Raw genomic sequence first — 13,105 nt, forward strand, 5'->3', positions numbered from 1 at the left:
GATCTTTACAATATATCATCATAAGAGCTTTCAAATAACATCACTGAAATTTGGTGCTGATATAATAAAGTTTGCGGGAGGAGTATATTACAATGTAAAACATGCCATTTCCTGTGGCCAGCAGGTGGCGCTATAACTCTATCTGGATATCAGCATATAAACGTATTCAGGTCAGGACTGTTATTAAATGTGTGAATTTTGAGGCAGATCGGATAATGCATGCCTGAGTTATAACGACTTCCTGTTTTGTGGCGAATCGTCAAAGTTTGCGAGGCCGCCACGGACACGCCCATCGATGAAAACTCTAAAGCTTCGCAATTTAACATCGCCAAGGCCTTTAGATGACAAAACTCAATTTTGGTGTTGATCGGATAAAATCCCTAGGAGGAGTTCGTTAAAATACAACGCCTGGAAATGGCAAAAAAGACACTTTTTCGCCGCAGGAAGTTAAAAATATCCGACTTTCTGTTGGGTTTGAGATATGGCTCCAAGAGAATTTTTCGTATATTTTGCCATGTTTGAGGTGTGTGCCAATTTTCGTGCATGTGCGTAATTCATAGATTAGGGGCTCGTCCAAATATTTTTTGTAGGTGGCGCTGTTGAGTCAATTTGCCACGCCCACTTCAATATTGTCATGTGGATGTGTTCAGGAGAGGACTTTTATCAACCATGTGAAGTTTCAGGCAGATCGGACATTGTGTGGTTGAGTTATAAGGACTTCCTGATCCATGGCGAAGCGTTGAGGTTTGTCATGGTGCCACGGACACGCCCCTCTCCGAAAACTCTAGATCTTCACAATATATCATTGCTAGAGCTTTCAGATAACACCACCCAAATTTGGTGCTGATACGAAAAAATTTGTGGGAGGAGTTTGTTACACTGTAAAACATGTCATTTCCTGTGGCCAGCAGGTGGCGCTATAACTCTATCTGGATATTGGCATGTAAACGTGTTCAGGTTAGGACTCTTATCAAGCGTGTGAATTTTGAGGCAGATCGGATAATGCATGCCCGAGTTATAACGACTTCCTGTTTTGTGGCGAATTGTCAAAGTTTGCGAGGCCGCCACGGACACGCCCATCGACGAAAACTTTAAAGCTTCGCAATTTAACATCGCCAAGGCCTTTAGATGACAAAACCCAATTTTGGTGTCGATCGGATAAAATCCCTAGGAGGAGTTCGTTAAAATACAACGCCTGGAAATGGCAAAAACGCCACTTTTTCGCCGCAGGAAGTCAAAAATATCCGACTTCCTGTTGGGTTTGAGATATGGCTCCAAGAGACTTTTTCGTATGTTTTGGTGTGTTTGAGGTGTGTGCCAATTTTCGTGCTTGTGTGTGATTGGTGGATCGGGGGCTCGTCCTTTTAATTTTTCTAGGTGGCGCTGTCGAGTCATTTTGCCACGCCCACTTCCGAGACCCATATCAACCTGCTATTTACACCGGGTTTGGTGTGTGTGCAAATTTTCATGAGTTTTCGGGCATGTTTAGACCCTCAAAATTGCCCCGATAGGGGGCGGAATAATAATAATAATAATAATTAAAGCTGCAAGCAGCGATGATAGGGACCTCGCACCCGGGCTCACCGCCACCCGGTGGCCTCAGGATGACAGAGAACAGCGAACAGTAATAATTTAAGCCGATATATTTAAAAAATCTGAAAAAATCACAGATTTATGCCAAACCTCCTCCTCTCAGCAGGTGGCGCTATGACTGTGACTCAAGATTGGCATGTAGATGTCACCAGGAGAGGACTTTTATCAACCATGTGAACTTTCAGGCAGATCGGACTTTGTGTGGTTGAGTTATAATGCAAACTACCATCTGCCAGCAGGTGGCGCTATAACTGTGACTTAAGATTGGCATGTAGATGCCTTCAGTAATGGAATTTAATCAACCATGTGAAGTTTCAGGCAGATCGGATGTTGTTTGGCTGAGTTATAAGCCTATCTACCTTCTGCCAGCAGGTGGCGTTATGACTGACTCATTACTGTTTTGGGGATGTGTTCAGAAGAGGACTTTTATGAGCCATGTGAAGTTTCAGGCTGATCTGACTTTGTGTGGTTGAAATATAAGGACTTCCTGTTCCACGGCGAAGTGTTGAGGTTTGTCATGCCGCCACGGACACGCCCCTCTGCAAAAACTCTAGATCTTGACAATATATCATCACTTAAGCTTTCAGATAACAACCCACCAAACTTGGTGCTGATACAAAAAAAAAATAGTGGGAGGAGTTTATTACTCTGTAAATCATGACATTTCCTGTGGCCAGCAGGTGGCGCTATAACTGTATCTGGATATTGGCATGTAAACGTGTTCTGGTCTGGACTCTTATTAAACATGTGAATTTTGAGGCAGATCGGATAATGCATGCCTGAGTTATAATGACTTCCGGTTTTGTGGCGAATCGTCAAAGTTTGCGGGGCCGCCATGGACACGCCCATCGACAAAAACTATAAAGCTCCGCAATTTAACATCGCCAAGGCCTTTAGATGACAAAACCCAATTTTGGTGTCGATAGCATAAAATCCCTAGGAGGAGTTCGTTAAGATACAACGCCAGGAAATGGCAAAAATGCCACTTATTTGCAGCAGGAAGTTAAAAATATCCGACTTCCTGTTGGGTTTGAGATATGGCTCCAAGAGACTTTTTCGTATGTTTTGGCGTGTTTGAGGTGTGTGCCAATTTTCACGCATGTGCGTGATTCGTAGATCAGGGGCTCGTCCGTTATATTTTTCTAGGTGGCGCTGTCGAGTCATTTTGCCACGCCCACTTCAATATTGTTATGTGGATGTGTTCAAGAGATGACGTATATCAACCATATGAAGTTTCAGGCTGATCAGACTTTGTGTGGTTGAGTTATGAGGACTTCCCGTTCCTTGGCGAAGCGTTGAGGTTTGTCATGCCGCCACGGACACGCCCCTCTGCAAAAACTCTAAATCTTTACAAAATATCACCGATAGAGCTTTCAGATGACACCACTCAATTTTGGTGCTGATACCATAAAATTTGTGGGAGGAGTTTGTTACAGTGTAAAACATGTCATTTCCTGTGGCCAGTAGGTGGCGCTATTTCTGTATCTGGATATTGGCATGTAATCGTGTTCAGGTCAGGACTCTTATCAAACGTGTGAATTTTGAGGCAGATCGGATAATGCATGCCTGAGTTATAACGACTTCCTGTTTTGTGGCGAATCGTCAAAGTTTGCGAGGCCGCCACGGACACGCCCATCGACGAAAACTCTAAAGCTTCGCAATTTAACATCGCCAAGGCCTTTAGATGACAAAACCCAATTTTGGTGTCGATCGGATAAAATCCCTAGGAGGAGTTCGTTAAAACACAACGCCTGGAAATGGCAAAAACGCCACTTTTTCGCCGCAGGAAGTCAAAAATATCCGACTTCCTGTTGGGTTTGAGATATGGCTCCAAGAGACTTTTTCGTATGTTTTGGCATGTTTGAGGTGTGTGCCAATTTTCGTGCATGTGTGTGATTCGTGGATCGGGGGCTCGTCCGTTTAATTTTTCTAGGTGGCGCTGTCGAGTCATTTTGCCACGCCCACTTCCGAGACCCATATCAACCTGCTATTTACACCGGGTTTGGTGTGTGTGCAAATTTTCATGAGTTTTCGGGCATGTTTAGACCCTCAAAAGTGCCCCGATAGGGGGCGGAATAATAATAATAATAATAATAATAAAAAACGGAGCAATTCCAATAGGGCCTACGCACCGTTTCGGTGCTCGGTCCCTAAAAAACGGAGCAATTCCAATAGGGCCTACGCACCGTTTCGGTGCTCGGTCCCTAATAATAATAATAATAATAATAATAATAATAAACGGAGCAATTCCAATAGGGCCTACGCACCGTTTCGGTGCTCGGTCCCTAATAATAATAATAATAATAATAATAATAATAATAATAAACGGAGCAATTCCAATAGGGCCTACGCACCGTTTCGGTGCTCGGTCCCTAATTAAAGCTGCAAGCAGCGATGATAGGGACCTCGCACCCAGGCTCACCGCCGCCCGGTAGCCTCAGGATAACAGAGAACAGCGAACAATATTAATTTCAGCCGATATATATAAAGAACCTGAGAAAAATCACAGATTTATGCAAAACTTCCTCCTGTCAGCAGGTGGCGCTATAACTGTGACTCAAGATCGGCATGTAGATGTCTTTAGGAGAGGCATCTCATCTAACCTGTGAATTTTCAGGCAGATCGGACATTGTTTGGCTGAGTTATAAGCCAAACTACCTTCTGCTATCAGGTGGCGCTATGACTGTGACTCAATATTGTTATGTGAATGTGTTCAGGGGAGGACTTTTATCAACCATGTGAAGTTTCAGGCTGATCGGACTTTGTGTGGTTGAGTTATGAGGACTTCCTGTTCCATGGCGAAGCGTTGAGGTTTGTCATGCTGCCACAGACACGCCCTTCTGTGAAAATTTCAGACCCTAACAAAATGTAATTGCTAGAACTTTCAGATAACAACCAACCAAACTTGGAGCTGATACGAAAAATTTTGTGGGAGGAGTTTATTACTCTGTAAATCATGACATTTCTTGTGGCCAGCAGGTGGCGCTGTAACTGTATCTGGATATTGCCATGTAAATGTGTTCAGGTAAGGACTCTTATTAAACATGTGAATTTTGAGGCAGATTAGATAATGCATGCCTGAGTTATAATGACTTCCGATTTTGTGGCGAATCGTCAAAGTTTGCGAGGCCGCCATGGACACGCCCATTGACGAAAACTCTAAAGCTTAACAATTTAACATCGCCAAGGCCTTTAGATGACAAAACCTAATTTTGGTGTCGATCAGATAAAATCCCTAGGAGGAGTTCGTTAAAATACAACGCCTGGAAATGGCAAAAATGCCACTTATTTGCCGCAGGAAGTTAAAAATATCCGACTTCTTGTTGGGTTTGAGATATGGCTCCAAGAGACTTTTTCGTATGTTTTGGCGTGGTTGAGGTGTGTGCCAATTTTCGTGCATGTGCGTGATTCGTAGATCAGGGGCTCGTCCGTTTAATTTTTATAGGTGGCGCTGTCGAGTCATTTTGCCACGCCCACTTCACTATTGTTATGGGGATGTGTTCGGGAAAGGACTTTTATCAAGCATGTGAAGTTTTAGGCTGATCGGACTTGGTGTGGTTGAGTTATAAGGACTTCCTGTTCCATGGCGAAGCGTTGAGGTTTGTCATGCCGCCACAGACACGCCCCTCTCCGAAAACTCTAGATCTTCACAATATATCATCGCTAGAGCTTTCAGATAACACCACTCAAATTTGGTGCTGGTACAATAAAGTTTGTGGGAGGAGTTTGTCACACTGTAAAACATGTCATTTCCTGTGGCCAGCAGGTGGCGCTATAACTGTATCTGGATAGTGGCATGTAAACGTGTTCAGGTCAGGACGCTTATCAAGCGTGTGAATTTTGAGGCAGATCGGATAATGTATCACTGAGTTATAATGACTTCCTGTTTTGTGGCGAATCGTCAAAGTTTGCGAAGCCGCCACGGACACACCCATCGACGAAAACTCTAAAGCTTCGCAATTTAACATCGCCAAGGCCTTTAGATGACAAAACCTAATTTTGGTGTTGATCGGATAAAATCCCTAGGAGGAGTTCGTTAAAATACAACGCCTGGAAATGGCAAAAATGCCACTTTTTCGCTGCAGGAAGTTAAAAATATCTGACTTCCTGTTGGATTTGAGATATGGCTCCAAGAGACTTTTTCGTATGTTTTGGCATGTTTGAGGTGTGTGCCAATTTTCGTGCATGTGCGTGATTCGTGGATCGGGGGCTCGTCCGTTTAATTTTTCTAGGTGGCGCTGTCGAGTCATTTTGCCACGCCCACTTCCGAGACCCATAATAAACGTAAATTTTCGCCACTTCTGAGGCGTGTGCAAAGTTCCGTGAGTTTTCGGGCATGTTTAGCCCCTCAAAATCGCGATTCATTCCGGAAAAGAATAATAATAATAATTAAAGCTGCAAGCAGCGATGATAGGGACCTCGCACCCGGGCTCACTGCCGCCCGGTAGCCTCAGGATGACAGAGAACAGCGAACAACCTTAATTTAAGCCGATATATATAAAGATTCTGAGAAAATCACAGATTTATGCCGAACTTCCTCCTGTCAGCAGGTGGCACTATAACTGTGATTTAAGATTGTTATGTAGATGCCTTCAGTAAAGGAATCTTATCAACCATGTAAATTTTCAGGCAGATCGAATATTGTTTGGCTGAGTTATAAGCCAAACTTCTGGTTGCCAGCAGGTGGTGCTATGACTGTGACTCAATACTGTTTTTTAGATGTCTTCAGGAGAGGACTTTTATCCACAATGTGAAGTTTCAGACAGGTCAGACATTGTATGGCTGAGTTATAAGCCAAAATTCTTTCTGTCAGCAGGTGGCGCTATGACTGTCAATCAATATTGGCATGTAGATGTCTTTAGGAGTGGATTTTAATTAACCATGTGAAGTTTCAAGCTGTTCAGACATTGTCTGGCTGAGTTATAAGCCAAACTACCTTCTGCCAGCAGGTGGCACTATGACAGATTCAGTATTGGCATTTAAATGTCTTCAGAAGAGGAATTTAATCAACCATGTGTAGTTTCATGCAGATCAGACATTGTGTGGTTAACTTATAAGCCAAAATTCCTTCTGCCAGCAGGTGGCGCTAAGACTGTGACTCAATATTGGCATGTAGTTATGTTCAGGAGAGGACTTTTATCAACCATGTGAAGTTTCAGGCAGATCGGAAATTGTGTGTTTGACTTATAAAGCCATCCTGTTCCACGGCGAAGAGTTGAGATTTGTCATGCTGCCACGGACACGCCCCTTTGTGAAAACTCTAGATCTTCACAATATATCACTGATAGAGCTTTCAAATGACACCCCTCAAATTTGGCGCTGATACGATAAAGTTTGTGGAAGGAGTTTATTACAGTGTAAATCATGTCATTTTCTGTGGCCAGCAGGTGGCGCTGTAACTGTATCTGGATATTGGCATGTAAACGTGTTTCGGTCTGGACTCTTATTAAACATGTGAATTTTGAGGCAGATTGGATAATGCATGCCTGAGATATAATGACTTCCGGTTTTGTGGCGAATCAAAGTTTGCGAGGCCGCCAAAGACACGCCCATCGACAAAAACTCTAAAGCTTCGCAATTTAACATCGCCAAGGCCTTTAGATGACAAAACCCAATTTTGGTGTCGATCGGATAAAATCCCTAGGAGGAGTTTGTTAAGATACAACGCCTGGAAATGGCAAAAATACCACTTATTTGCTGCAGGAAGTTAAAAATATCCGACTTCCTGTTGGGTTTGAGTTATGGCTCCAAGAGACTTTTTTGTATGTTTTGAGGTGTTTGAGGTGTGTGCCAATTTCCGTGCATGTGCGTGATTCGTAGATCAGGGGCTCTTCCGTTTAATTTTTATAGGTGGCGCTGTCGAGTCATTTTGCCACGCCCACTTCAATATTGTTATGGGGATGTGTTCAGGAGAGGACTTTTATCAACTATGTGAAGTTTCAGGCAGATCGGACTTTGTGTGGTTGAGTTATAAGGACTTCCTGTTCCATGGCGAAGCATTGAGGTTTGTCATGCCGCCACGGACACGCCCCTCTCCGAAAACTCTAGATCTTCACAATATATCATCGCTAGAGCTTTCAGATAACACCAGTCAAATTTGGTGCTGATACGAAAAAAATTGTGGGAGGAGTTTGTTACACTCTAAAACATGTCATTTCCTGTGGCCAGCAAGTGGCGCTATAACTGTATCTGGATATTGGCATGTAAACGTGTTCAGGTCAGGACTCTTATCAAGCGTGTGAATTTTGAGGCCGATTGGATATTGCATGCCTGAGTTATAATGACTTCCTGTTTTGTGGCGAATCATCAAAGTTTGCGAGGCCGCCACGGACACGCCCATCGACGAAAACTCTAAAGCTTCGCAATTTAACATCGCCAAGGCCTTTAGATAACATAACCCAATTTTGGTGTCGATCGGATAAAATCCCTAGGAGGAGTTCGTTAAAACACAACGCCTGGAAATGGCAAAAACGCCACTTTTTCGCCGCAGGAAGTCAAAAATATCCGACTTCCTGTTGGGTTTGAGATATGGCTCCAGGAGACTTTTTCGTATGTTTTGGCATGTTTGAGGTGTGTGCCAATTTTCGTGCATGTGTGTGATTCGTGGATCAGGGGCTCGTCCGTTTAATTTTTCTAGGTGGCGCTGTCGAGTCATTTTGCCACGCCCACTTCCGAGACCCATATCATCCTGCTATTTACACCGGGTTTGGTGTGTGTGCAAATTTTCATGAGTTTTCGGGCATGTTTAGACCCTCAAAAGTGCCCCGATAGGGGGCGGAATAATAATAATAATAATAATAATAATAAAAAACGGAGCAATTCCAATAGGGCCTACGCACCGTTTCGGTGCTCGGTCCCTAATAATAATAAACGGAGCAATTCCAATAGGGCCTTGCACCGTTCGGTGCTCGGTCCCTAATAAACGGAGCAATTCCAATAGGGCCTTGCACCGTTCGGTGCTCGGTCCCTAATAATAAACGGAGCAATTCCAATAGGGCCTACGCACCGTTTCGGTGCTCGGTCCCTAATAATAATAAAAAACGGAGCAATTCCAATAGGGCCTACGCACCGTTTCGGTGCTCGGTCCCTAAAAACGGAGCAATTCCAATAGGGCCTTGCACCGTTCGGTGCTCGGTCCCTAATAATAATAAACAGAGCAATTCCAATAGGGCCTACGCACCGTTTCGGTGCTCGGTCCCTAAAAATTAGTTGTAATTGTGTAAGAACAATGAAATGACACAAAGAGAAAGAACTGAACTACTGAAATGTATTTAATACTTTATATAAAAGGCTTTTTTTGGTAATGGCAGCTTAAAGACGCCTCTTATATAGTCCAATGCATTGCTCAGGTGTGAGTTTTTTCACAGACCTCAACAGAGCGTAAAACTCTTGATGGTTCTCTGGGTGTCCTCCATCAAATCTGGTCTTTAATTTGTATTTTTTATTGGATTCGATTCAGGTGATTGGCTGGGCCATTCTACAGCTTGATTTTCTTTCTCTAAAAGCATTTGAGAGTTTCCTTGGCTGTGTTTTGGATCCTTGTCTTGCTGAAACGTCCACCCTGGTTCCATTTCATCATCCTGGTAAAGTAGTTGAACTGAAGCAGTGAAAATTAATTTACAATGAGGAAGAGCAGGGGGTTGCTGAATAACTTATGAGAGATTTCAGCTTCTGTCTGGGCTTTCACTTTCTACACCTCCCTTTCTTCATGTGTTCAATACTTTTTCTCTACATCATTTCATTTTATTACACATAACTATATTAGATTTGCTTTCTTTGCACATATGTATTTCTTTGGTTGTTACCAACATCCAGTGAAGATTTCAAGCCAACAGCACCTTTCAAAATATGTTTTCTGAAACAAATGGTGACCATTTCAATACTTATTTCCCCCACTGTATATTTACTATCATATTTGGGAGTTGAATTTGACATCTTGACCACTAAAGCCACTTTCAAACTACAAGCAACTTGCAGCAGCAAAGCAACAAGCGACCGTTCATTTTAACGGAGGGCAATCGACTCCCGGCGACCTCCTTCAACGAAAGCGACTGCTGGCGACCAAGTTGGCATGTCGAGCAATGTGAGAATGCTGAGAAGACTGACTTTCTTGAGCAACAATCAATGGGAGCAACATGTGGAGCTCACGTGACCCTCTCTTAGCTCACTCAGAGGCTGGTTGTATTCTCCGTGCTGTAGACCTAGACCTGCGTTTGCAGGACATCGCTAGCCAGAGGGATAGGCAGCTACAAAGTCGCTGCTAGTGTGAATGAGGCATAAAGTAGTGATTATTTGATCAAAAATACATAAAAACAGTAATACTGCAAAGTAATGTTACTGTTAGAAAATAGGAATCAGTTTTTTATTATTTTTGTCTCTTTTTCTTTTAATCAAACTATTTTTTGTAAAGGTCATGTAAGGCTCATATATTAACTGAACTTCTACTGTTGTGTGTGAGATGCTGTGCATACTAATTAGCATTTTTGCAGAAGTAGATAAGTGCTGGTCCAAAATTAAATTCAGTTCTGCAGAAACTTCCTGTCTGAACAAAGGTGTAAAAACTGAACAGAGCACAAAAAGTTTTATGCTTTTATTATTCTGCAGAGAATTCATAGAAAAAGAGGACTTACATCTGAGGTGCGGCCAATAGAGGACTGAACAATGATTGACAAATGGCGAATTTCACAAAACTCCACCTGTTAATATCAGCTGCCTATATAAGTTGGAGTCAGGAAAAGGAAGGGGTTGCGCACCTCCTTAATGTAACTTTTGCACTGCATTGAGGATAACAGAATTCCGTGAATCGAATTATTCATTTGTATCCAATAAATTGCTACGAATTTTGACATTGAAGTAAAACCTCTCCTCAACTTTTTTTTTTGAACACGCATGGAATTGATTGAATATTCGAACATTACAATTTAAAATGAATGTAACATTTTTAAGCAAATATATGTAGTTGAGACGAAGTCAGAAATTCTAAATTCTAATTTGCTCATTTGGCACTGTAGAATAAAAAAAAAATCAACTTTAATGTTGAGAACACTCATGCTGTTTAATGTTTAATGTTTGATAACAATTTTTATGACAAACAAATAAATTGAATTGAACTGAATTGTAAATTATTAATAAGATGCTGTTGATTTACCATATTAATGTTAGTTTTTCAACCTCACATAAATCTGACTTTTTTCAGCAGCCAATTACACTTTAGGATTATAGTTTTTGATTCCAGAATAATTACCAGAATATATTTGCAATATGTGTAGCAGATAACTCTTTAATGCTTTATGTACAGAACATGCTAATGAGCCTTTTCGCTCACCTTTTATATCTTTGTGGAAGTGACAAATACTAAAATCACAAGTTCTTTGTTTACAGACTATACATATAAATCACATAAGCACCGTATAAATGTTAATGAAGATGAAATAAATCAATAAATATGCAAAAATTTTCCCTGAAAGACAGCAAACACTAATACTTTTCAGGCCCATTGTGTAGTTTATGAGTGCAAAACTTTGACAGGGCAGGTTTGCTAATCCAACGCCTCCAGTGAAAGGATTAGAAATTTTATCATAGCTTAAAGATTTAATACAGCTAATGTGAGCGACACACAGCCAGCCGGTTACTCAGCGCACCCTCTTATTCAGCCCTGTCACACTGCTGTTCATACTTTAATTGAGCGCTTTCAACAAAATGCAAACTGGCAGGAATGATCTCGCAAATCTAACAAGGATTTATAGCTCCAAGGCCACCTTTCAAAGAAATGTTTCGATTATCATAAATTAAAATAATGGATTGATGGAATGCAGCCCGTTCTTTACATTTAAAACAACAAAAAGATGTCAGACTTTCTTTAAGACCTAAGAGCTCCATCATCTGATGTGTGCAACAGTAATTGCATAAAACTGAAAAGGCATCAGATTTTGAAAGCTGTGTTCACAATTGATGACAGACTGATAAACAAAAATTACACATCTTCATGGTTTATAAAACATTTACAATATTGAATTTCACTCACTGCATATTAAGCCCTCGTCCTCCCCTTCTGGGCAGTCAGTGTGGAAATCACACACTCTTTGTTTCTCAATGCAGCCTCCAGAATGACATTGAAGAGATGAGTATTTCTCACAGTCGGAACCCAAATCCACATAATCATCACCTGCAGAAAACCACACAAAACCATTATATACACTGCCTGTCCAAAAATAAAATTTGCTTACTTTAATATTACATTGGACCACCTTAAGCTTTGATTTTGGCATGCAACAGCCATGAAATAGTTTCTATATGTATAGTCACAACATTTATTTTCATACAGAGTTGCATGAATCCCAAACCACATTCCAATACTTCTCAATGCAAATTCAATAACATGAACCAAACTTTTAAAGACTTTCGCTAAAACCACAGTAAATATAATACATATTATGTATAATATACTGAATATATAATCTCTAATCGGTCAATTTTTGATGGTAAAATTAAATAAATGGAAAAATAAACCAAAAATTACACAGAATATTTTTTACAGTGAAAGGTAATAATCATAAGACACAGTTAGGTATTATTTGAGAACAGATAAAAAGCTGTTACCCATGACACAGTTCTTCAGCTCCAGTGAATCGAATGCCAGAAACCCAACTTCATGACTGCTACAGGCAGAGTACTGCACTGTCACCTGGAAGGGCTCATTCAACTGACCAATCACAGCCTCCAAGACCTCCCACTGCGAGCTGGACACCAAAACCAAAAACCAAAAAATCATTTCTCAGTGGCTGCATCACACATGCCACTGTATGTCTTGATTTTATCAGTTACACCAATGTACGGCCATATTGAAGATACTTGGATGTAATGCACTACTGAATAATTGGTAAGCAGGAAAGGAATATAGTTGAAGTCAGAATTATTAGCTTCCCTTTGAATTTTTTTTCTTTTTTTAAATATTTCCCAAATGTTGTTTAACAGAGCAAGCACATTTTTACAGTATGTCAGATAATTTTTTTTTTCTTCTGAAGAAAGTCTAATTTGTTTTATTTCAGCTAGAATATAAGCAGTTTTTAATAAATACAAAAAAACATTAATAAAAAAGTCTACAGAACAAACCATCATTATACAAAAACTTGCCTTATTACCCAAACCTGCCTAGTTACCCTAATAAACCTAGTTACAGTAAGCCTTAAATGTCACTTAAAGCTGTATAGAAGTGTCTTGAAAAATATCTAGCAAACTGTCGTGTACTGTCAACATGGCAAAAATAAAACAAATCAGTGATTAGAAACGAGTTACTAAAACTACTACTTTTTTGTTTAGAATTGTGTAGAAATGTATCTCTGTTAAATAGAAATTGGAGGAAAAAATAAACAGGGGGCTTATAATTCTGACTTCAACTGTATATTGATGAGATAAAAACAAACATGGATATAGTGAAGATTCTTGCTCTAGAAATCCTGGATCAGTTTGGCCAACCAAAAACTCCTTTTGTGTGTCAGTTTTTTTCTCCCTC

General features: G+C 40.8%; 1 protein-coding gene across 3 annotated transcripts in view; it reads right to left on the minus strand.

Moving 5' to 3' along the window:
- ltk (leukocyte receptor tyrosine kinase) overlaps nucleotides 1-13,105 on the minus strand; it is a 227,415-nt gene that overhangs the window by 129,495 nt on the left and 84,815 nt on the right. For all 3 annotated transcript variants that reach the window (XM_073927390.1, XM_005158786.6, NM_001006660.1), the window contains 2 exon segments: nucleotides 12,193-12,332; nucleotides 11,618-11,758 (listed from right to left, as the gene is read on the minus strand). In XM_073927390.1, coding sequence (XP_073783491.1) covers nucleotides 11,618-11,758; nucleotides 12,193-12,332 — 281 coding nt within the window.

This window comes from Danio rerio, chromosome 17, assembly GCF_049306965.1.
Source record: "Danio rerio strain Tuebingen ecotype United States chromosome 17, GRCz12tu, whole genome shotgun sequence".
NCBI lineage: Eukaryota > Metazoa > Chordata > Actinopteri > Cypriniformes > Danionidae > Danio > Danio rerio.